This window comes from Oncorhynchus kisutch, linkage group LG25 (assembly GCF_002021735.2).
Source record: "Oncorhynchus kisutch isolate 150728-3 linkage group LG25, Okis_V2, whole genome shotgun sequence".
In the NCBI taxonomy this organism is placed as follows: domain Eukaryota; kingdom Metazoa; phylum Chordata; class Actinopteri; order Salmoniformes; family Salmonidae; genus Oncorhynchus; species Oncorhynchus kisutch.
This window is the reverse complement of record NC_034198.2, coordinates 4,018,133-4,044,635: the sequence shown is the minus strand read 5'-3', so window position 1 is coordinate 4,044,635 and position 26,503 is coordinate 4,018,133. Positions and strand designations below refer to the sequence as shown.

Here is a 26,503-nt window from a genome sequence, read left to right as displayed (position 1 = left end):
TAATCTGTTACTTGAATTTATTGGACTCATTACTGAAATGTTTGTTCCAGTTTAGATGTTTAAAGTATTCTCATAACTTAGTCTTCCCAACGCTGGCAGTCATTCTGAGTGCCACTTGCGGGTGAATAAAAATACCAAATGTTGGATATCCCCACACTGGCTGGATTCCAATAGGAACTACACATGACTTTGCAAGCTATCATAATGTGACTTGCAGGTGTAGAATGGAGTTTCAGGCCACTGTATTAGTGTAATAATAGGCCCTCAATGACATTTTAATGACAACATATTTACTTAGGATATCACTTGGTGAAGGCCACAACGATGAAACTGAATGAATGCATCAACTATTTCTCCGTCACTAGCAAACACAGTAACTCTAAAATTCACTCAAAAGGCACTCTGGGAAATGTGCAAATAAGGCTTATAACCATACAGCAGGGCTATTCAATTCCGGCCCTGGAGGGACAAAACAGTTCTGGTTTATATGGTTCTTCAAAGAGCAATCACATGTATGGTTCTTCAGAAGCCCTAAAATGGTTCCCCTATAGCAGTGGTTCCCAAATGTTTTATAGTCCCGTACCCCTTCAAACATTACCTCCAGCTGCATACCCCCTCTAGGACCAGGGTCAGCGCACTCTCAAATGTTGTTTTTTGTCATCATTGTAAGCCTGCCACACACACACACTATATACGATGCATTTATTAAACATAAGAGTTTGAGTTTTTGTCACAAAAAGTGACAAAGTGACAAAGAGCAAAGACCAAGGCACAAATAATAAAAAAGAATAATCAATAATGTAGCTCTTTATTTAACCATCTTACATATAAAACCTTACTTGTTCATCGAAAATTGTGAATATCTCACCCCTGGTTAATGAGAAGGGTGTGCTTGAAAGGGATGCACATAACTCTGCAATGTTGGGTTGTATTGGAGAGAGTCTCATTCTTAAATCATTTTCCACACAGAGTCTGTGCCTGTGTTTAGTTTTCATGCTAGTGAAAACTAAACACAGGCACATAGGTACATGGTTGCAATGGGCATCAGTGTCATAACAGCGCGATTTGCCGAAGCAGGATACTCTTGAGTGCAGCCCAATCCGTAAATCTGGCAGTGGCTTCTGGTTAAATACAATTTTCACAGAACCGCTTGTTGCAATTTCTGATGAGGCTCTCTTGTTCAGATATTGGTAAGTGGACTAGAGGCAGGGCATGAAAGGGATAAAGAATCCAGTTGTATGTGTCCTCCGTTTCAGAAAAGTACCTGCGTAATTGCACACCCAACTCACTCAGGTGCTTCACTATATCACATTTGACATTGCCCGTAAGCTTGAGTTCATTTGCACACAAAAAATCATACAATGATGGAAAGACCTGTGTGTTGCCCTTGTTAATGCAGACAGAGAAGAGCTCCAACTTCTTAATCACAGCCTCAATTTTGCCTTGCACATTGAATATAATTGCAGAGAGTCGTATGCGTAGAGGTGGATCAGAGAATCACCAGCAGCAAGAGCGACATCGTTCGATATATACAGAGACAAGAGTCGGCCTGAGAATTGAACCCTGTGGCACCCCCATAGAGACTGCCAGAGGTCCGGACAACAGGCCCTCCGATTTGACGCACTGAACTCTGTCTGATAAGTAGTTGGTGAACCAGGCGAGGCAGTCATTTGAGAAACCAAGGCTGTTGAGTCTGCCGATAAGAATGAGGTCGATGAATACGGCTGCACAGTAATAGCGGTTATGATATCGTTTAGTACCTTGAGCGTGGCTGAGGTGCACCCATGACCAGCTCAGAAACCAGATTGCATAGCTGTTTGTTTGAATTATCTGATGATAATATGTGCCATTTACCAGATGCTTTTATCCAATGCGAGTGACATTACAGTGGAGTACATACATTTTTAGTTGGTGTCTGTGATCCCTGTGGGAATTGAACAAATGACTCTGGCATTGCTAACAACACAGTCTTACCAACTGAGCCACACAGGACCACTGCAACCATATATGGTTAAATGACTATTGTTATAAACTGGATGTTGTCGTTTAGTTTTAGTACATATAGGGCGACCTATAATACAGTTTGAAATTAAGTCTGCCTGTTTGGTTATCTCAAATGAACCCTTCGGAGGGTGCTTCTACACCTGCATTGCTTGCTGTTTGGGGTTTTAGGCTGGGTTTTCTGTACAGCACTTTGAGATATCAGCTGATGTGCGAAGGGCTTTGTAAATAACTTTGATTTGATTCATTCAGTTTGAGGTCTTGTTGGAATGTCTCTGACTGATTGTACTCATGTTGTACCGTCTGATTTTATCAATGGTTAATAAATAATAAGTACCTGTTTTTAGCACCCATGTCGTATAATAAATGTGCTTATAAGGTATTATGAAGAGGATCTTACAGGAAGTATTGATATTTACTCAGTTAGCAATCATACAATGCTTTATACAGTAGCACCATAATAGTGGTAGTGGTATTACAAGGAGTATACGGAGTACCTATCTGGCTAATTGGAGGGTGATTGTAGGGTGTTTTAGACATTTTTGCATTTGCAGAACTCTTTAAAAGTAGGGGGTTAATTACATGACTGAATGGGGAGTATTGGCTGCTCCCCATTGCTGTTACCTTGAAATGAAGTGTTAAAATAGAACACTATCTCAAGCACTTTGGGCTTTAGGGATTTCCACTGTATGATTAATATAGTAGTTGTAAGGGTCCAAATGATGGCCAATACATAATGTACAATAGGGCTGTCAGTCCTTTCACTTTGTGTGAATTGTTATTTCAACATGACATTTTCAAATAATCTGGCTAGTTATTGGAACATGAATTGGGACCACAATGAATCATGCTGGGCCACAAACAGACTCAATGACACATGTTTCAGGCCCTTTATGTTGAACATTCAGTATGAAGGGGCCCCATCCTGATTTTGAAACCCATTCAGTGCACTCTGAGATACATGGATATTTATAATTCATCCGTTTAATCCTTTTACGACGATATTTTCTGTTTCCCCGTCACTTTCTTCTGTGTCCTCTCCACCTTTCTTTTACTCCCCTTTACTCTGTGTCCTCTCCATCTTTCTTTTACTCCCCTTTACTCTGTCCTCTCAACCTTTCTTTTACTCCCCTTTACTCTGTGTCCTCTCCATCTTTATTTTACTCCCCTTTACTCTGTGTCCTCTCCATCTTTCTTTTACTCCCCTTTACTCTGTGTCCTCTCCACCTTTCTTTTACTCCCCTTTACTCTGTGTCCTCTCCATCTTTCTTTTACTCCCCTTTACTCTGTGTCCTCTCCACCTTTCTTTTACTCCCCTTTACTCTGTGTCCTCTCCATCTTTCTTTTACTCCCCTTTACTCTGTGTCCTCTCCACCTTTCTTTTACTCCCCTTTACTCTGTGTCCTCTCCACCTTTCTTTTACTCCCCTTTACTCTGTGTCCTCTCCACCTTTCTTTTACTCCCCTTTACTCTGTGTCCTCTCCACCTTTATTTTACTCCCCTTTACTCCGTGTCCGTGCTGCGCCAATGAAACAGTAGTCATCTGTATTCTCATTCCAGCCAGGTCTCCTCCTGCTTTCCTCCATTCCACTGCTTTTCCTTGGGCTGTCATGCCGATGACCGTTATGATTGTCAGATTGAGTATCCCTCAGTGCTCAGTCCAGTTTGACCCTGCAGTCACCCTCAAGGTCAGCATTATCCCACTTAGGAGTCTAGTCCAGTTTAATAATCTGGCCTCATCTCATCTGATCGAGCAATGCCCTGCAGTGTCCTGTAGGGGCTGACAAACTGTTGAACAATACACCATCTGTTTTTCTAGCTCTGTTGTTTGTATATGACTGTAAACCTTCTCTCCTTCCTCTTTCTTTTCTCCTTTACTGTCCCTCTATCTTCAACTTTCTCTTTGCCTTCTGTCTGTTGGTCTTTCCCCTTGCTCTCTCTGTCCCTCCACTCTCTGTTTCTTTCTGTTCCTCTCCTCCAGTACTGCGCATTCGTCTCCCTTCTGTTCATCCTCATCTCCATCTCCACCTTCTGCATGGAGACGCACGAGGCCTTCAACACCATCTACAACAAGACGGAGAACGTGACGGAGGGAAACGTGACACGCGAGGTGATTGTCTACGAGGTGGTGACCGACAGCTGGCTTACGTACGTGGAGGGCATGTGCGTCATCTGGTTCACCATTGAGGTGATGGCACGCGTGGTCTTCTGCCCGGATAAGGTCGAGTTCTTCAGGAGCACCCTCAACATCATCGACTTCATTGCCATTATGCCCTTCTACCTGGAGGTGGGGCTGAGCGGCCTGTCCTCCAAAGCCGCCAAGGACGTATTGGGGTTCCTGCGTGTGGTCCGCTTCGTGCGCATCCTGCGTATCTTCAAGCTGACCCGCCACTTCGTGGGACTTCGCGTCCTGGGCCACACGCTCCGCGCCAGCACCAATGAGTTCCTCCTGCTCATCATCTTCCTTGCTCTCGGAGTGCTCATCTTCGCAACCATGATCTACTATGCCGAGCGCATCGGCGCAGACCCCGACGACCCTACGGCTGCCAAACACACAAACTTCAAGAACATCCCCATTGGCTTCTGGTGGGCTGTGGTCACCATGACCACTCTGGGCTACGGGGACATGTACCCCGAGACGTGGTCGGGGATGCTGGTGGGTGCGCTGTGCGCCCTGGCGGGGGTGTTGACCATCGCCATGCCTGTGCCCGTCATTGTCAACAACTTTGGCATGTACTACTCACTGGCCATGGCTAAGCAGAAGCTGCCCAAGAAAAAGGGCAAGCACATCCCCCGGCCCACCATGCCAGGCTCGCCCAACTACTGCAAGCCCGACGCCCTCGCCCTGGCCACTGCCTCGCCCCATAGGATCCTGGGTAATGTATTCGGCGAGGTGATCTGGTCCGGAGGCCTTGACTGCCCCCTCGCTCAAGAGGTCACAGAGATCAACCGAGGTGAGACATTTCTATTTTTAATCCTCAGCCCCCTATTTTAAGACACAGACTGCAAGTTAACAAAATTGCTTCGACCTTGACTCATAAGATTGGTATGAGTTTGTAAACACAACATGGAGCTTCGCTGAGCATCTGGGCACACCACCACAGGCCTCCAACAAGTGCGTAGAACTCAAATTACCCCAGCAAAATATTATATTTTTGGCAAAGATGTTGTCAAATTGTACAGTTTAGTGTCAATAGATATCCATTCAATCAAACTTGCGACAGGGATTTTCACAGTTTGTGGGGGACTCTGATAGGGATGGGGGGGGGGGGTCTGATTCTGAATCTGCCCTTGAGAGAGGGGGGCTGATTCTGAATCTGCCCTTGAGAGATAGCTAACCCATCAGAACTCATAGGTAATTTAACTGGTGAGCCCACTTTTGCCGACAGGCCTCCATCTGTCTGCATTAAACAAACACAGTACTTTAAAATCTAATTTGGATCTCTTCACAACAGCCTAATATACATACATTTGGTTCAATGGTTTGGTTTAAATGTTAGACCAAAAAATGTAGAAAAACTGAAGAAAAAAAAAAATATATTGAAATATTTAGTATGTAATATGTGCAGTACTTCCTATTTCATTTGGCATGATTGTGTATGACCTATGAACCCAATATCCACACACGACAATATGGCACCTGTTGTGTATTTTGTTGAGAAATCAACAGTGAGTCTGCAGTTATAGTATTTTATTGCATCAGCACCTATAGTACCCCACCACTTTCTCTCTATCTTTCACACTCTCTTTTATAAGAGTTTTGTTGTAGGATGTCAGTAAGTTTATGAGCAGGAAGTCATGGGAGAAGATTTGACAGCTGTGTCTGAGCATATACGCACCAGCCACCCTGTAGCATCAACTCGCACCCCGAACCACCACTTCTATCACTACGTCCAGTGTTTAGTTTACCATGCTGTCTTGCTAAGCCAGGATAGACATGAACTTTGACACATTGGCAATTATCAATTACATATCATAGTAGAATGTATATGTGGATGTTTGAGAAAACACAGTAGCTTAAGATGGTACTCGACCCTGAGCTCTAAACTTCATTGAGCCACAGGAGGTTGGCGGCACCTTAATTGTGGAGGATGGGCACGTGGTAATGGCTGGAGCGGAATAGGTGGAATGGTATCAAATACATCAAACACATGGTTTCCATGGTTTCCGTGTTTGATGCCATTCCATTTGCTCCGTTCCAGACATTATTATGAGCCGTCCTCCCCTCAGCAACATCATGTGCATTTAGCCTCCATTTGAAACGACTGCTCTTCACTAATGCCATTTACTTTATCACACACAGTGAAAAGATCACTTGTGTTTAAGTCCTAATAAAATAGTCTATTGCATTGTGTTTTTGTTTAGTAGGACACCATAGTTTGGGATTAGATTTGGCCCAGTTGGAGGCTATTTTACTGACTCTGTCTCTGATTATGTATCTCATCTGCAGAATTCAATTGTGATCAGTAGCTTGTAGTAACACCTCCTCTCCCTATTCCTTTGACTATTTTCTTACACACTTTTTTCCAGTGATGGGAGACTGGGGATTCATGATTTCTGCATGATTTTACCTTGGTGGGCCAAGGTGCCAAAACAAAACCTCAGATATAGCAGCCAATCAAAGCCCCTAAGCTCACAACAGCAAGCTCTGATTGGATCAATTTCATCATCAAGTAAGCAACTGCTCCCCTCGGGCTATGTTCCAATACCCATACTAACATACTATGTAGAATGAAGCAATGTAATGGGCATGCATCCTAAGTGGTATGCTAGTGTGGATATGGAAACACAGCCCAGTTTGGCCTCAGTCTCCCATCACAACCTTCATCATCTACTATCCAGATACCTCACTTCACTCCTACTCTCCTATTCCTTCTTTCTCCTTTACTCTCTCCTTCTCCCTTGCTCTCCCCTCCCCTCCCCTCTTTCCCCATCTCCCCTTCTTTTCCAAAAGAGTCCAAGCAGAACGGCGACGCGGCCGCTGCGGTCCTGGCGAACGAGGACTGCCCCACCATTGACCAGGTGCTGTATCCGGAGCGAGAGGGCGCCCGAACCACACGGGAACGCTACCAGCAGGACCGTGCTTGCTTCCTGCTCAACACCAGGGAATTCCGTGCCACAGATGGGAATGTGCGGAAAGGTATGTCGGTCCCGCAGCGGACTGAACTGTAAACACACACCACGTAGTCAACAGAGCTACACATAAGATGCCATAAGGTACAGGCACTGATACAGATACTCCCTATATAGAAGATGCCAACAGAGAAGGTGCACAAGACACAAATACATACACACTAATTATGTATACATGATCAAATGCAGCATATATGGGAACACACAGGCAGACACAAGCAACGGCCAACAGCATCATGGGAAGAGACATGACTGTGTGTGTTTCATATATGGGAACTGATTTGTGGTTCATTAGAGAGAACACACAGGCAGACACATGCAACGGCCAACAGCATCATGGGAAGAGACATGACTGTGTGTGTTTCATATATGGGAACTGATTTGTGGTTCATTAGAGAGAACACACAGGCAGACACAAGCAACGGCCAACAGCATCATGGGAAGAGACATGACTGTGTTTGCGTGACAGGGAGGAACTGTTCTGACAGGACACAACAACGCCTTACCTACACCAACACCTTTACTCTTCCGCTCTATGTTTCCACTTATTCACCTCCATACTGTCCTTGTTTTCATCCACTTGGTAACCGCCTTTTCTTTCCTCCTATCTGTATTTTCCGTCCCCCTTTCACGGCCTCAAATTGTCATCCTCCATTTTGTCCTTGTATTTATTTCGGTCTCCTCGCCTTCTCTCACTCTCGTTGTTTCTCTCTATCTCTGTCTCTTGGACCCAGACAATTGACCGTGCATTCGTTTACCTCTCGTCACTTCTGTTTCATGCTCTCCCTCTCCCTCTCGTCTCCCCTCCGCCTCCTTGTTTGGCTTTGACTCCCACTTCATGCTCTCCCTCTCCCTCTCGTCTCCCCTCCGCCTCCTTGTTTGGCTTTGACTCCCACTTCATGCTCTCCCTCTCCCTCTCGTCTCCCCTCCGCCTCCTTGTTTGGCTTTAACTCCCACTTCATGCTCTCCCTCTCCCTCTCGTCTCCCCTCCGCCTCCTTGTTTGGCTTTGACTCCCACTTCATGCTCTCCCTCTCCCTCTCGTCTCCCCTCCGCCTCCTTGTTTGGCTTTGACTCCCACTTCATGCTCTCCCTCTCCCTCTCGTCTCCCCTCCGCCTCCTTGTTTGGCTTTGACTCCCACTTCATGCTCTCCCTCTCCCTCTCGTCTCCCCTCCGCCTCCTTGTTTGGCTTTGACTCCCACTTCATGCTCTCCCTCTCGTCTCCCCTCCTCCTCCTTGTTTGGCTTTGACTCCCACTTCATGCTCTCCCTCTCCCTCTCGTCTCCCCTCCGCCTCCTTGTTTGGCTTTGACTCCCACTTCATGCTCTCCCTCTCCCTCTCGTCTCCCCTCCGCCTCCTTGTTTGGCTTTGACTCCCACTTCATGCTCTCCCTCTCGTCTCCCCTCCTCCTCCTTGTTTGGCTTTGACTCCCACTTCATGCTCTCCCTCTCCCTCTCGTCTCCCCTCCTCCTCCTTGTTTGGCTTTGACTCCCACTTCATGCTCCCCCCCCACCCTCTCTCTTTGGCCCCCATTCTTTTCCCCCTTCATGTTCTTCTTTCTCTCCAAAACACACCTTATTTAACCCTGTTTACCCCATGTATACTCTTGTGCTCATTCTGAAATCCAACACCGCATTCCATTTCTTTATCGCTGCAACAAACCTTTTTTTTAAACCACCTACAACCACCACCACCAAACCTGCATCAAACACTTCTCCTTTACACTCCTCCCAAACCCTCCACATCCCTGTTGACACTAAACTACAGGCACCAGCCCTGTCAGCCGGCCCAGACTCCCCTTTGGCTGAAGAATGGTATAAGCTGGAAGGGTCTCTGCTATAGCAGGACCTCAATGCAAACTCCACCTCCAAAACTATAGGCCAAGAGGTAACACCTTAAAATCACAGGTAACCAAAATGGAACCCTGTTTTTTCATCATTTTTTAAAACTTAATCCGTCAGCCAAACATTTAATGTTCTGTCAGCTCCATTACATTGATTGTTGGCAGTTGCCACTCAAACATACCACCCACAGACACACTTGGACACAGAACACACTCACAGATACACTAGATGACTGCAAATCACAATTATTACCCACTGTGTTCACTGTGTTGTGTTTGTACAGTACGCGTTTCAATATCACCCATGAATTGCATTCTGTGTGAATGTAAGTGAGTTTGAATAGTGGAATCAACAGATAGGTAGGGAAGAAACATCACCAAGCTATTGAGCTAAGGTTGGGTAAAACTGTCATTTGAATATCAAAGCCAATTGCATTCTATGGCTCAGAGTATCATCCAATCAGAATAATCTATTATTCAGAATAACCTGATCTTTTTTATTGTTAACTAAACCTCTGCCTGATGCGCCACAATTACATCATATGAAGTATGAACTCAATGACATTCTTATAATAACTGGTCATATACTGTACATACACCAACCATTTGTCCATACATGTACAAAGAGTAACAAAAGTCATGTTTTGAAACAACGATCTACGTTGTGTTTTCCATATTTAATGCAGGGTATCAGGAACAGCGGGTCACCTGTTGTCTAATGTGCTCTGTGTTGTTGTCTCTCTCTTCAGGTTGTATCATTTCACACATTTGTATGTTGGCTTATTCCTTCTTACACTTTACACTGTGTCTCTGTCCTACTCCGAATCAAATCAAACGTTTTATTGCCATCTGAGTGTTTGTGTTGCTGTTGTCTGTGGCTTTTACTATGTTATTTCTTTGTGTCACTGGTGCCCTCTCTACCCAGCTGACATTCACCCTGACAGACAACAAAAGACACATCGCTCTTTGGAGAAATCTCCCTTTGCATTGGCCGAAATGTTCAGTCTCAAATATTTATAGCATGAAACGACATGTACATATTCTAGCTATGCGTGCATAATGGATGCTTTTGAATACGATGATGAACAGGGGCCATCTTTCAACGGCCAAAGGTCAGTGGGGTCAGCAGAGCCTCCGAGGTCACAGGACTAGAACAACATTTTCAGTCATATTATCATATGTCTGTAGTGTAGTGACCTGAATAGTTCAAAAGCAATACAGTAAGCTGCACCTACTGACTGAAACACTGATTGGCTCTGACATCACACTGCCAGACAGACAATAATTGTATTTATTTAATTTATTTAACCTGTATTTAACTAGGCAAGTCAGATAAGAACAAATTCTTATTTACAATGATGGCCAAACACGAACGACGCTGGCCCAATTGTGCGCCGCCCTATGGGAGTCCCAATCACGGCCGGATGTGATACAGCCTGGATTCAAATCAGGGACTGTAGTGACACCTCTTGCACTGAGATGCAGTGCTTTAGACAACTATGCGACTCGGCACTATGACAGTCCGATTGACTGACAACTTGCTAATAAGTAAGGCAGTGTTTCCCAACCCTACCCCCAACAGTACACATTTTTGTTGTAGCCCTGGACAAACACACCTCATTCAGCTCATTGAGGGCTTGATGATTAGCTGACAAGTTGAATCAGGTGTGCATGTCTGTACACATGTGTACTATTGGGGGTGCTCAAGGACCAAGGTTGGGATACACTGATTTAAGGTACGCAAGCCTTGAGTTGGTAAACTCCTGTCTTGGAAGCCTCTGACTGCTTTAGTGATGGATAAAAAAATAAAAAAAGTATAACATTTGTATAAAACATACATTTAATTCCTCTTTAAAACCAAAAAAGGAGGCCATTTTAAGCAGGAAGCCGTAGAGAGTGTTAGGATGCCACTCAGTGTTTACTGAATTAATGTTCTTGTTATCGCGGTACAAGGGTTTGGTTTGAGAGACGGCTATAACACCCAGAACATTTTAGGAGTTAGTTCTTCCCCATTACGATATTTGTGCCAATTCTATATGCCAACCTTCAGCCCTCCATTTCTTAAAGTATTGATATCTGGAGGGTGATTCAAGGACCACAGAACCTTGACCTCCCTCTATAACCTGAAATGTGTAACATTTAATACTAGTGAAATATCATTGCATCCATGTGAACCTGAACCAACAATGAAATGCCTCTGAGCAGCATTGCTCTTCAATCTCATATTGACCAAAAATGGAATTGAATACCAAACGGCTAGAAATGAGGTGAACAAACCCAAAGTGAACACTTAAATCAGTAGAGGTTGGATGGCCATATTTGCCTCAGCTGAAATAATAATGGCTTAACGTGGTGTTCCCTTCTTTGTTATAACGTGGGATTCCCTATTGCGCTCTCAAACTGGTGAGCTTTGCCCATGGTTTCTTTCTTAGATCTTTGCATATGCAGTCCTTAAATTATTTTAGTAGCATTTTAAGTCTCTCTACATCAGTGTTCGCTCAACCCTGGTCCTCGAGTACTACTCATTCATTACTGCTGCACCGTTTGTTGTAGCGCTGAGTGGAAATAGGAAAAACGCGCATTTTATGGGTTATGAAAGTGTTGACAGTGCTGAGTAAGAACTGAAACATGAACTCAAAAAAAAAACAGCAGCTATTTGCTGTATTCGTTGATAGTCACGGTTTTGAAATCTCACAGTATCAATTTTGCCGTAGTTTTCTTTGATACCTAGTTTTCTTTGATACCTGCTACGTTACTGCAGACTCGGTCATCTGCACAGTCTGATTGGCCAGCGGTGGCATATTGCACTTGAATTCCTCTCCAGGCCCACCAGGAAGGCACCTTCAGACACATGAAATGGCAACAGTTTGCCGACCCGGTGCGCAGGGCAGCTGAATTGGCTGCACTTACCACCAACAGCTTGAGACTCATTTAAAAAAATGGGAACACAAAGCTTTATCGTTGTTTTTTTACAGAAATGTTTGGCGATCGACTAGAAATGCATGGATATGGACAAGTCGACCGCGATCGGCCAGTTGGTGACCAGTGGTGGGTATTGTTATTTTAGTAACCCTGGCAACAATACTGTAGCCTAACCGTACCCTTTGTTCTGAGAGTGGGGGTCCATTTAAATCACCTGATATTAGATATGTCTTTCCATGTCAGTTTACCCAACTTCTAACGAGGGTCAAACTGACAAGTAAATATGTCTCTTGTGTTACCCATACTAGTTAACTTTTTTCACTCTACAAGTGTTACCAAAGTCTTAGACTCAGTGTAAAGAAAGCTACAGTGGAAAAATATATTTCTAGGTTCAGATGATCTATTAGCAGACCACATTAAGCAGATATTTTTGAAAGACTTCAAATGATCCTTTGAAGTCTTTCAAAAATATCTGCTTAATTGGGTTTGCTGAAAGATATTGTAACTTAGGTCTGAAAAGACATGGCATAATATAGTGTTTCCATGTACAATCAGTTTATTTTAGGATCATGACAAGTTTGTCTCTCCTTGTCTTTCCCATGGTTATTTTATTTAACCTTTATTTAACTAGGCAAGTCCGTTAAAAACACATTCTTATTTACAATGACGGCCTACCAAAAGGCAAAAGACCCCCTGCGGGGACGTGGGCTTAGATTTTAAAAAACAACATAATTATAGGACAAAACACACATCACGACAAGGGCGACAACACAACACTACATATAGAGACCTAAAGATAACAACATTTCAATGCAGCAACACATGGTAGCAGCACAAAACATAGTACAAACATTAGTGGGCACAGACAACAGCACAAAGGGCAAGAAGGTAGAGACAACAATACATCACACAAAGCAGCCACAACTGTCAGTAAGAGTGTCCATGATTGAGTCTTTGAATGAAGAGATTGAGATAAAACTGTCCAGTTTGTGTGTTTGTTGCAGCTCGTTCCAATTGCTAGCTGCAGCGAACTGAAAAGACGAGCGACCCAGGGATGTGTGTGCCTGACATTTAACAGAATGTGACTGGCAGAACGAGTGTTGTATGTGGAGGATGAGGGCTGCAGTAGATATCTCAGATGGGGAGGAGTGAGGAGTGAGCATCAACCAGTGAGTCGTGCGATGGGTATACAGAGATGACCAGTTCAGAATGTGACTGGCAGAACGAGTGTTGTATGTGGAGGATGAGGGCTGCAGTAGATATCTCAGATATATAAAACATGTAAATAGGAGTGAGGCCTAAGAGGGTTTTTATAAATAAGCATCAACCAGTGGGTCTTGCGACGGGTATACAGAGATGACCAGTTCACAGAGGAGTATAGAGTGCAGTGAAGTGTCCTTATAAGGAGCATTGGTGGCAAATCTGATGGCCGAATGGTAAAGAGGCACCCTTGGCACCCTTACCTGCCGATCTATAAATGATGTCTCCGTAATCTAGCATGGGTAGGATGGTCATCTGAATCAGGGTTAGTTTGGCAGCTGGGGTGAAAGAGGAGCGATTACAATAGAGGAAACCACTAGATTTAACTTTAGCCTGCAGCTTTGATATGTGCTGAGAGAAGTACAGTGCACTGTCTAGCCATACTCCCAAGTACTGGTATGAGGTGACTACCTCAAGCTCTAAACCCTCAGAGGTAGTAATAAACACATGTGGGGGAGAGGGGCTTTCTTCTTACCAAACCACATTACTTTTGTTTTGGAGGTGTTCAGAACAAGGTTATGGGTAGAGAAAGCTTGTTGGAAACTAAGAAAGCTTTGTTGTAGAGCATTTAACACAACATCTGGGGAGGGGCCTGCTGAGTATAAGACTGTATAATCTGCATGTAAATGGGAGAGCTTCCTACTGCCTGAGCTATGCTGATGTAAATTGAGAAGAGCGTGGGGCCAGCCCACAAGAATGGAATGGTCTACCGTATCAAAAGCTTTGGCCAAGTCAATAAAAATAGCAGCACAACTTTGCTTAGAATCAAGGGAAATGGTGACATCATTGAGGACCTTTAAGGTTGCAGTGACACATCCATAACCTGAGAGGAAACCAGATTTCATACCAGAGAGAATACTGTAGACATCAAGGAAGTATGCATTGCATGCTAGATGTTTTCCACCTAGCAGTAGGAGAAAATCCCAAGTATACACTGTATTCGGGAAGCATTTAGACCCTTGACCTTTTCCACATTTCGTTATGTTTATTCTAAAATTGAATACATTTGAAATAAAATAGATGAAAACATTTTTCTTTTCTCATCAAACTACACACAATACCACAAAATGGCAAGGCAAAAACAGATCTCATTTGTACTCCAATCAAATTGTAGAAACAGCTCAATGATTATCAATGGAAACCGGATGCACCTGAGCTCAATTTTGAGTCTCATAGCAAAGGGTCTGAATACTGTAAATTAGGTATTTAAGTTTATTTGAGGAATTTGTAAAAAAATAAAAAAATAAAAAAATAAACGTAAGTCTGTATTGTGTCTAGATTGGTAAGGCAAAATAATTAATTTTAGAATAAGTCTAAAAGGGAATGGGTCTGAACACTGCCCGACTGCACTGTACATGCTCTTTGTGTACCTCTCTATACTTCCACAGTAGCAAACATAGACTGTCAATGACTCATGCAGGAACCTATAATATATTTGTCATCGTTAGTCATAAGTAGTGCACACTGGTTAAAAACAAATTACCAGTAAAGCACCATCACACCATCTCAAATCAAATGTATTTGTCACATACACATGGTTAGCAGATGTTAATGCGAGCGTAGCGAAATGCTTGTGCTTCTAGTTCCGACAATGCAGTAATAACCAACGAGTAATCTTAACAATTCCAAAAACGACTACCTTATACACACAAGTGTAAAGGGATAAAGAATATATACATAAAGATATATGAATGAGTGATGTTACAGAACGGCATAGGCAAGTTGGAGTAGATGGTATAGAGTACAGTATATACATATGAGATGATTAATGTAGGGTATGTAAACATTATATTAAGTAGCATTGTTTAAAGTGGCTAGTGATATATTTTTTTACATCAATTTCCATTATTAAAGTGGCTGGAGTTGAGTCAGTGTGTTGGCAGCAGCCACTCAATGTTAGTGGTGGCTGTTTAACAGTCTGATGGCCTTGAGATAGAAGCTGTTTTTCAGTCTCTCGGTCCCTGCTTTGATGCACCTGTACTGACCTCACCTTCTGCATGATAGCGGGGTGAACAGGCAGTGGCTCGGGTGGTTGTTGTCCTTGATGATCTTTATGGCCTTCCTGTGACATCGGGTGGTGTAGGTGTCCTGGAGGGCAGGTAGTTTGCCTCCGGTGATGCGTTGTGCAGACCTTACTACCCTCTGGAGAGCCTTACGGTTGTGGGCGGAGCAGTTTCCGTACCAGGCGGTGATACAGCCCGACAGGATGCTCTCGATATTGCATCTGTAAAAGTTTGAGTGTTTTTGGTGATAAGCCGAATTTCTTCTGCCTCCTGAGGTTGAAGAGGTGCTGCTGTGCTTTCTTCACCACGCTGTCTGTGTGGGTGGACCATTTCAGTTTGTCCGTGATGTGTACGCCGAGGAACTTAACTTACTACCCTCTCCACTACTGTCCCGTCGATGTGGATAGGGGGGTGCTCCCTCTGCTGTTTCCTGAAGTCCACAAACATCTCCTTTGTTTTGTTGACGTTGAGTGTGAGGTTATTTTCCTGACACCACACTCAGAGGGCCCTCACCTCCTCCCTGTAGGCCACCTCATCGTTTATGGTAATCAAGCCCACTACTGTTGTGTCGTCTGCAAACTTGATGATTGAGTTGGAGGCGTGCATGGCCACGCAGTCGTGGGTGAACAGGGAGTACAGGAGAGTGCTCAGAACGCACCCTTGTGGGGCCCCAGTGTTGAGGATCAGCGGGGTGGAGATGTTGTTACCTACCTCCACCACCTGGGGGCAGCCCGTCAGGAAGTCCAGTACCCAGTTGCACAGGGCGGGGTCGAGACCCAGGGTCTCGAGCTTGGTGACGAGTTTGGAGGGTACTATGGTGTTAAATGCTGAGCTGTAGTTGATGAACAGCATTCGCACATAGGTATTCCTCTTGTCCAGATGGGTTAGGGCAGTGTGGTTGCGATTGCGTCGTCTGTGGACCTATTTGGGCGGTAAACAAATTGGAGTGGGTCTAGGGTGTCAGGTAGGGTGGAAGTGATATGGTCCTTGTCTAGTCTCTCAAAGCACTTTTCATGATGACGGAAGTGAGTGCTACGGGGCGGTAGTCGTTTAGCTCAGTTACCTTAGCTTTCTTGGGAACAGGGACAATGGTGGCCCTCTTGAAGCATGTGGGAACGGTATACACGGATAAGGATTGATTGAATATGTCCGTAAACACACCAGCCAGCTGGTCTGCGCATGCTCTAACGTGGCTGGGGATGCCATCTGGGCCTGCAGCCTTGCGAGGGTTAACACGTTTAAATGTTTTACTCACATCGGCTGCTGTGAAGAAGAGTCCCCAGGTTTTGGTAGTGGGCTGTGTCAGTGGCACTGTATTGTCCTCAAAAGTTATTTAGTCTGTCGTGACGGGGCTGGTTTTCTTTTTGTAATCCGTGATTGACTGTAGACCCTGCCACATACCTCTTTGAATTGCGACTCTACTTTGTCTCTATACTGACGATTAGCTCGTTTGATTGCCTACAATGTTTGTATTCGGTCATGTTTCCGGCTGGGAGCAACAAAATGGAGTCATGGTCAGCTTTTCCGAAAGGAGGGCGAGGGAGGGCCTTATATGCGTCGCGGAAGTTAGAATAATAATGATCTAGGGTTTTACCAGCCCTGGTTGCGCAATCGATCTGGTGATACAATTTAGGGAGTCTTGTTTTCAGATTAGCCTTGTTAAAATCCCCAGCTACAATGAATGCAGCCTCAGGATATGTGGTTCCCAGTTTGCATAGAGTCAAATAAAGTTTGTTCAGGGCCATCGATGTGTCTGCTTGGGGGGGAATATATACGGCTGTGATTATAATCAAAGAGAATTCCCTTGGTAGATAATGCGGTCGACATTTGATTGTGAGGAATTCTAAGTAAGGTGAACATAAGGACTTGAGTTCCTGTATGTTGTTATGATCACACCACGTCTCGTTAATCATAAGGCATACCCCCCCGCCCCTCTTCTTACCAGGAAGATGGTTGTTTCTGTCGGCGAGATGCTTGAAGAAATCAGCTGGCTGCACCGACTCCGTTAGCGTCTCTCGAGTGAGCCATGTTTCTGTGAAGCAAAGAACGTTACAGTCTCTGATGTCTCACTGGAATGCTACCCTTGCTCGGATTTCATCAACCTTGTTGTCAAGAGACTGGACATTGGCGAGTAGTATGCTAGGGAGTGGTGCGCGATATGCCCGTCTCCGGAGCCTGACCAGAAGACCGCTTCGTTTGCCTCTTTTACGACGTCGTTGTTTTGGGTCGCCAGCTGGGATCCGATCCATTGTCCTCGGTGGAAGGCAGAACACAGAATCCGCTTTGGGAAAGTCATATTCCTGGTCGTAATGATGGTGAGTTGACGTTGCTCTTATATTCAGTAGTTCCTCCCGACTGTATGTAATGAAACCTAAGATTACCTGGGGTACCAATGTAAGAAATAACACGTAATAAAACAAAATACTGCATAGTTTCCTAGGAACGTGAAGCGAGGCGGCCATCTCTGTCGGCACCGGAAGTATATATAATGTCCTTTTTGCATGGGAACCACATGCGGAGATCATCCTTTCACCCACATTGCATCTCTCAAAGACATGGCTGTTGGAACCAAAAATCTCACATTGGACTCATCAGACCAAAGGACAGATTTCCACCAGTTTAATGTCCATTGCTCGTGTTACTTGGCCCAAGCTAGTCTCTTCTTATTGGTGTCCTTTATTAGTGGTTTCTTTGCAGCAATTCAACCATGAAGGCCTGCTTCATGCACTCTCCTCTGAACAGTTGCTGTGTGTGTTACTTGAACTCTGAAGAATTTGTTTGGGCTGCAATTTCTGAGGCTGGTAACTCGAATGAATTTATCCTCTGCAGCAGAGGTAACTCTGGGTCTTCCTTTCCTGTGGCGGTCCTCATGAGAGCTAGTTTCATCATAGCTCTTGATGGTTTTTGGTACTGCACTTGAAGAACTTTCGAAGTTCTTAATTTTCTGGATTGACTGACCTTCATGTCTTAAAGTAATAATGGAATGTCTTATCTTTGCTTATTTGAGCTTTTCTTGCCATAATATGAACTTGGTCATTTACTAAATAGGGTTATTTTTGTATACCACCTCTACCTTGTCACAACACAACTGATTGTCTCAAACGCATTAAGAAGGAAAGAAATTCCACAAATGAACTTTTAACAAGGCACACCTGTTAATTGAAATGCATTCCAGGTAACTACCTCATGAAAATGGTTGAGAGAATGGCAAGAGTGTGCAAAGCTGTCGGTACGATCACGAATATCCTACCAACCAAACATCAAACTGTATAATATCCTATGTTTCACGGAATCGTGGCTGAATGACGACATGGATATTCAGCTAGCGGGATACACGCTGCACCGGCAAGCTAGAACAGCAAGACGAGGGGGGGGGGGGGGGGGGGTCTATGCCATATTTGTAAATAACAGCTGGTGCATGAAATCTAAGGAAGTCCCTAGATTTTGCTAGCCTAAAGTTTTGTATTGTGAAAAATTGCAGGCCACACTACTTGCTAGAGAGTTCTCAGCTATACTTTTCGTGGCTGTTTATTCACCACCACAGACAGATTCTGGCACTAAGACCGCACTCAGTCAGCTGTATAAGGAAATAAGCAAATAGGAAACCACTCACCCAGAGGCGGCACTCCTAGTTGCCGGAGAGTTTAATGCAGGGAAACTAAAATCAGTTCTACTATCAACGTATTAAATGTGCAACCAGAGGGGATTTTTTTTTAATCATCTGTACTCCACACACAGACATGTACATAGTTCCCTCCCCCTATTTGGTAAATCCAACCGCAACTCTATCCTCCTGATTCCTGCTTACATGCAAAAATTTAAGCAGGAAGCACCAGTGACTCGGTCTATAAAAAAGTGGTCAGATGAAGCAGATGCTAAACTACAGGACTGTTTTGCTATCAGACTGGAACATGTTCCGGGGTTAGTCCGACGGCATTTAGGATTACACCACATCAGTCACTGGCTTTATCAATAAGTGCATCGAGGACATCGTCCCCACAGTGACTGTACGTACATACCCCAACCAGAAGTCATGGATTACAGGCAACATTCACACTGAGCTAAAGGGTAGAGCTGCCGTTTTCAAGGTGCGGGACTTTAACCCGGAAGCTTACAAGAAGTCCTGCTATGCCCTGTGACGAACCATCAAACAGGCAAAGCGCCAATACAGGGCTAAGATTGAATCTTACTACACCGGCTCTGACGCTCGTCTTATGTGGCAGGGTTTGCAAACTATTACAGACTACAAAGGAAAGCACAGCCACGAGCTGCCCAGTGACACAAGCCTTCTAGACGAACTAAATCACTTCTATGCTCGCTTCGAGGCAAGCAACACTGAGGCATGCAGGAGAGCATCAGCTGTTCCGGACGACTGTGTGATCATCCGTAGCCGACTTGAGTAAGAACTTTAAACAGGTCAACATACACAAGGCTGCGGGGCCAGATGGATTACCAGGATGTGTGCTGACCAACTTGCAGGTGTCTTCACTGACATTTTCAACATGTCCCTGTCTGAGTTTGTAATACCAACATGTTTCAAGCAGACCACCATAGTCCCTGTGCCCAAGAACACAAAGGCAACCTGCCTAAATGACTACAGACCCTTAGCACTCACGTCCGTAGCCATGAAGTGCTTTGAAAGGTTGGTAAAGGACCAGATCAACACCATTATCCCAGAAAACCTAGATCCAGCTCCCCAGGGGTGTGTGCTCAGTCCCCTTCTGTACTCCCTGTTCATCCACGACTGCATGGCCAGGTACGACACCAACACCAAGTTTGCAGACCTCACAACAGCCTGATCACCGACAACAACGTGACAGCCTATAGGGAGGAGGTCAGAGATCTGGCCGAGTGGTGCCAGAATAACAATCTATAAAATAACAATCAGAATAACAATCCTCAACGTAACCAAGACTAAGGAGATGATTGTGGACTACAGGAAAAGGAGGACCGAGCATGCCCCCATTCTCATCGATGGGGCTGTAGTGGAGCAGGTTGAGAGCTCTTCAAGATAGTCATGAAGAGGGCACAACAAAGCCTATACCCCCCTCAGGAAACTAAAAAGATTTGGCATGGGTCCTGAGATCCTCAAAAGGTTCTACAGCTGCACCATCGAGAGCACTGGTTGGTTGCATCACTGCCTGGTACGGCAATTGCCGCAAGGCACTACAGAGGCTAATACATCACTGGGGCTAAGCTGCCTGCTATCCAGGACCTCTACACCAGGCGGTGTCAGAGGAAGGCCCTGAAAATTGTCAATGACCCCAGCCACCCCAGTCATAGACTGTTCTCTCTACTACCGCATGGCAAGCGGTACCGGAGTGCCAAGTTTAGGACAAAAAGGCTTCTCAACGGTTTTTACCAGGACTATTTGCATTGTGTGCCCCCCCCCATCCCTTTTTTACACTGCTGCTGCTCTCTGTTTATCACATGCATAGTCACTTTCCACACTAGCTTCTCTCTCTGCAAAAATGATTTCTAAGGCCCTCTGAGCAGAGAATATTTTTGCCATAATGATTTGTGGTAAGGAGCCACACATGCAAAGCTGTTTATCTGTTGTGTCCCTTCCCCAATTTGCACCTGGCTGGGGTCGAGTGTCGGAACAAAACTGAATTGTTTATGATGTATTGTAATAACATTGTGGAGGTTCCCGCAAGACATTGTGTAGTTTCACACTTAACAATGGGTAAAGAGTGTGAGAAAAGAGGGAGACAGGCAGGTTCTTGGTGCTATAATGAAACAGCAGGCCCAGAGTGAAACGGCAAACCTTTTTCTGTTGAATTTGTACTTGTTTTCACACACACACACACACACATGTATTACCCTCGGGTCCAGTGGACCCAAACACCACATATGTAATATAGATGTGTAGGGGGGTGCACTCAATGAAAATGTGTTCTTGTACATGTTCTTCACTGAAAATTAACCAAGGCCAATGAGTCTCAGGTTGAAAGAATTATTCATTCTTATTTTAGTAAAGATTGTAAATCCAGCCTGTCACATCCGGCCTTGACTGGGAAGTCCCATAGGGCGGTGCACAATTTGCCCAGCGTCGTCCTTGGTAGGCCGTCATTGTAAAAAAGGATTTATTCTTAAATGAATTGCCTAGTAAAATAAAAAAATGCCACGAACACCTCAAGGGTTAAGCTTGCCTAATTGGAGGGGCTGAATACTTCTGCAACAAATATTGTAGTTATTTATTTTTTAATTCTTCTTAAAGGGGAAATTTCCAAATGTTTCTACTTCATATTCATCTCCACCGCCACAGGTCAACATATGTGAAAATGAAGCGCTTCTATGTTTTGTAGTGAGGAAGATGAGGGGTTCCAGTGATGAGTACATCATGTGATCATCATTTAACCAATTATGAGTAGGCATTGCAAAATATAGAAACGCACCATTTCCACGTGTTGGTCTGGGGATGGTGCTGGATAATAATATGAAGTAGATAATTTTTTTAATGTTCCTTTAAAATAAATGTCTTTATTCTTCCATTTTTGACAGAGTATTTTGTGGAAATTGACAATTTTTATTTATTTTATTAAATCATTTTATTCCCATTTGTGGAGAAATCTAAGGAATACTTTAGATTCTGTAATACTATGTTGATGATGCAACAGTTGAATGCCTTATTTAACCTTTTATATTCAGAAATACACACTGTAGCATTGATAGCACACAAATTTCTAATACTACTGCCCAAATGCATTACTTTTCTTAATTGTAATCCTATTTGATCTTAGTGTACAACATTAACAGCTGTTTATTCTTGTCTTTGCAGTGTTAAGTTTCTAGCATCGGCCTTTTCTCTGAAGACATACTGAGTCAGTTAATCAGAAATTATCGGAGAGAGCCACTTTACCAAGACGTGTGACACAGATGGACAGTTAAAAGGAGGATCTTTGGTGTGACGAGCAATACCGGAGGGGAATCAAGATGAACATTAGGTTGGATCTTTATGTGCTGTTTCCAAAGCAGCCTCTTGGCAACTCCGACCACCCTTTTGAAGACTGTCCAACAGATCACAATAACTGACTGAGCATTGCAGAGAAAAGGACTCCTACTGCAACATTCCAGAAGATGTTATATTGCGACGCTCAACCATCTCATACAGTAACAAATAACCGACTGCCGTGCTGATCTACTGAGTAACTTAGAGAATCCATGAATTATCACTCACCTATACACGAGGGAGCAGGTCTAACTGACTTTGTAGCACCTCTGCTAACACTGTAGCATTTGTTGGTAGGGAAATTATTGTCATGACCTTATCCATCAACAGTTTGAACAGAGTGATGTGAAAATACGCACCGAAATCTCAACTTTACATGCCTTTTTCCTCTTGTGTTACTTACCTTTACAAGAAATTATTGTACATGAGAGACAAAGACAGGTTCCACCTCAAATGTTTATTTGTAAAATGTGTAACAACAACTAAACCGGTTAAATGAACAGAGAACTGAATTTAGACATGTCTGTTCTCCCACCTCATGAGTTCATGACTTGTGGAGTTAAAGGCTTGAATGATAACCAATCTCTATGTATTCCATTCAATTTGGAACAATGATCCCAGGACACCAACATATGTACTTATTACACTATGATACAGTGCATACTGTATGTCGATGACAATACCAAATGGATGTAGCATCAACCGAGAACCTATTAGTACTATATATATATATATATATATATATATATATACACAAAAGTATGTGGCCTTCCCTTCAAATTAGTGGATTCGGCTATTTCAGCTACACCTGTTGCCAACAGGGGTATAAAATAAAGCACACAGCCATGCTATAGCCATCTATATAGCCATCTCTATAGCCATCTCTATAGCCATCTCTATAGACATCTCTATAGCCATCTCTATAGCCATCTCTATAGACATCTCTATAGACATTGGCAGTAGAAGGGCCTTACTGAAGAACTGTGACTTTCAACGTGGCACCATCATAGGATGTGATCTTACCAACATGTCAGTTTGTCAAATGCCCTGCTAGAGCTACCCTGGTCCACTATAAGTGCTGTTGTTGTGAAGTGGAAACATCTAGGTGCAACAACAGCTCGGTGGTAGGCCACAGAACGGGACCGCCGAGTGCTGAAGCGCATAAAAGTCATCCTCAAACACTCAGTACCAAGTTCCAAACTGCATCTGGGAAAGGGGATACATAGTCAGTTGTACCACTGAATGCATTCAACTGAAATGTCTTCAGCATTTAACCCAACCACTCTGAATCAGAGAGGTTTGGGGGGGCTGCCATAATCAACATCCACGTCTTCAGCACCCAGGGAACACTGGGTTAACTGCCTTTCTCAGGGGTGGAACAACAGATTTTTACCTTGTCAGCTCAGGGCTTCAATCCAGCAACCTTTCGGTTACTGGCCCAACGCTCTAACCACTAGGCTACCTGCCGCCCATCTGGAAGCAATGTCTGCACAAGAACTGTTCATCGGGAGCTTCATGAATTGGGTTTCCTTGGCCGAATGGCCGCACACAAGCCTAAGATCAACATGCACAGCTGGAGTGGTGTAAAGCCATTGGACTCTGGAGCAGTGGAAACACAAGAATCATGCTTTGCATCTCGCAGTCCAACAGACTGGCTTTGGCGGATGCCAGGAAAACGCTACCTGTCCCAATGCATAGTGCCAACTGTAAACTTTGGTGAAGGAGGAATAATGGTCTGGGGCTGTTTTTCATGGTTTGGGCTAGACCCCTTAGTTCCAGTGACGGGAAAACAACGCTACAGCATACAATGACATTCTAGATGATTCTGTGCTTCCAAGACACTGGCCCGTGCACTAAGCGAGGTCCATACAGAAAGTGTTTGTCGAGATCGTTGTGGACGAATTTGACTAGCCTGCACAGAGCCCTGACCTCAACCCCATCGAACACTTTTGGGATGAATTGGAAAGCCGACTGTGAGCCAGGCCTAATCGCCCAACATCAGTGCCCGACCTCACTAATGCTCTTGTGGCTGAACGGATGCAAGTCCTCAGTAATGTTCCAACATCTAGCGGAAAGCCTTCCCAGAAGAGTGGAGGCTGTTATAGCAGCACTGTTCCAACATCTAGTGGAAAGCCTTCCCAGGAGAGTGGAGGCTGTTATAGCAGCACTGTTCCAACATCTAGTGGAAAGCCTTCCCAGAAGAGAGGAGGCTGTTATAGCAGAAATGTTCCAACATCTAGTGGAAAGCCTTCCCAGAAGAGTGGAGGCTGTTATAGCAGCAATGTTCCATCATCTAGTGGAAAGCCTTCCCAGAAGAGTGGAGGCTGTTATAGCAGGGGTTGGGACAACTCCATGATTTTGGAATGCGATGTTCCACATACTTTTGGTCATGTAGTGGTTTCCCCCTAGAAAAAATGGTTAAACAAGACTGTATGACCAGCCTATAAAGTAACAGCAGCCCATACTGTTATGGGATGAACATTCCATATATCTAGAGCAAAGCTTTGAACTGCCTTTGGTACCTTGGCTATCGCCTTGCTTTCGTACAAAAGTACAAGTAAGAAATGCCATTAATGTATATAACAGAGGTAATTGCTGAGTATTTTTTTTTAACGGATTGAATTGACTTATTTATTACAATTACATTCTTCTTGAACAAAAACCCTTAATGCACATGTATGACAGATCCTGCTATCGGTCACTAGAAATGGACTAACTACAGCTCAAGTCAATCAGCTCAAGTGGAGCACAGACTGACTGAGGTCAAGTCCCATACAGAGACCTGCCAACAGCGGGATTACGGTTCTAACTTAACTACAGCACAGAGGACGTCTCCACAATAAGGACACCTTGAAGTCCCATCAAAATGTGTCCGGTGGTGGAATAAGGTCTCTGCTGGTGTTTTTGCAAGAACCAAACATGCACTTGTTACTATTATTCCAGATGCATATATACTGCCAATGAGGAAAATATGACCCCTAATGCTTATACTGCCCCCGTCTCTCTCGTTTCCCTTGCTGCCAATCAATGATCAATGACTGCATTAGGGGTCAAGCTTCTAACAAGATAGGGATGGCCCTCCAAAGGAGACCATTTCATAAAGGAAAACCGAGGACCAATGGACCAAGGAAAATACAAAGGTGGGGGTGTGTACAAAGAGAACAAATGTATATTTTGATAAACTATCCATGGCTTCAGATGGAGAAAACGAGGCAAAAAAAATGCTATTTGGAAAATCAGTTGCAAATGTCTGTTAATATTATAAAGATCTATATCGGAAACTGGTTTTGCAAGAAGTAAAGAGGGAAAGGTGAAGGAATAATATACGAAAATTACTTTTTTGGAAAGGTGATGTGGTGGGTGGACATTAGTATCTGTGTTCCAACAGGAAAGAGAATAATGGACTCGTGAGTGAGAAAAGATGTGGGGATGGCCAGAGTGGGTGGACACTGAGATTTCAACAAATGAACTTTGTTTACCAGCATGTTTACTCTGCATGACTTTCTTTTCTGCAAGCCTTTAGTTGAAGACAAGGGTGCTAGAGATACAAAAAAATACATTTCAAATAAATTAGATAAAAATGTAAAATTGCAATTCATATAAAAAAATATATATAATGAAAGAGCTCTATTTTGTTTTGAAATAATAAAAAATGTGAATATTAAAACATGTATTTTTGCAAAATACACACTGAACTGTTTTGTTAGATTTAAATCTCTGCTACTACTGCCCCACATTCTGCACTCATTCATTCCACTTTATTGATCTCTGCAGTACTGTCTGCTTTAATTAAGCTGTACTTAAGCATTTTTTTAAATCATTCTATCGAAATGGAGCATTTCAGGGTTAATTTGAATCTTCATATTTGTAAACTGATCTTAACCCTCTTCATTGATTCAAAAACCACGTTTCCCGGCCTTGAATCATTTTCACCACAACTGTAGCAGCCATTTTTAAATGATCGCTTTCCATACTATATGTTCGAAGGGTGTATACATTGCAACTATACCACGATTTCTGTTTTGTTTGGCAATAATACAGAAGTTGTCATGATTGTAGCAGGGCAAATTGATTCCATCAAATCGATACTACCTTCTATGCCTATTTGTTTGGAGATGTTTGTAGACGGTTGTTATTGGAAGTGGCTGGGTTGGTATGTTCAGAGGAAGGCAATCTTCTTCCATTACTCAGGGGAGAGAAGGTGAAACAGGAGTTATGCCGGAATTCAATCCGATCAGCTGTAGATTAACGTTACGTTGACATTTAAAGGGAAATTATGATTGAGCCGACATATGCAGAGTATCTGACAAAGTGTGATCCGATTGAATCCAAATAGATTGAACAATAGATATATGTCCTGTGCACTGGGATTTAAATTTTTAAAGATGAT

The 26,503-nt window shown here is 43.7% G+C and overlaps 1 protein-coding gene across 1 annotated transcript in view; it reads left to right on the top strand.

The window, feature by feature from the left end:
- Window positions 1-25,649, top strand: part of LOC109869940 (potassium voltage-gated channel subfamily C member 1-like) — an 82,027-nt gene extending 56,378 nt beyond the window's left edge. The window contains exons 2-4 of the mRNA XM_031805062.1: window positions 3,983-4,955; window positions 6,956-7,141; window positions 21,943-25,649. Of these exons, the coding sequence (XP_031660922.1) occupies window positions 3,983-4,955; window positions 6,956-7,141; window positions 21,943-21,956 (1,173 nt within the window). The 3' untranslated portion in view covers window positions 21,957-25,649. The remainder of the gene's footprint in view (window positions 1-3,982; window positions 4,956-6,955; window positions 7,142-21,942) is intronic.
- Window positions 25,650-26,503: the final 854 nt, after the last annotated feature.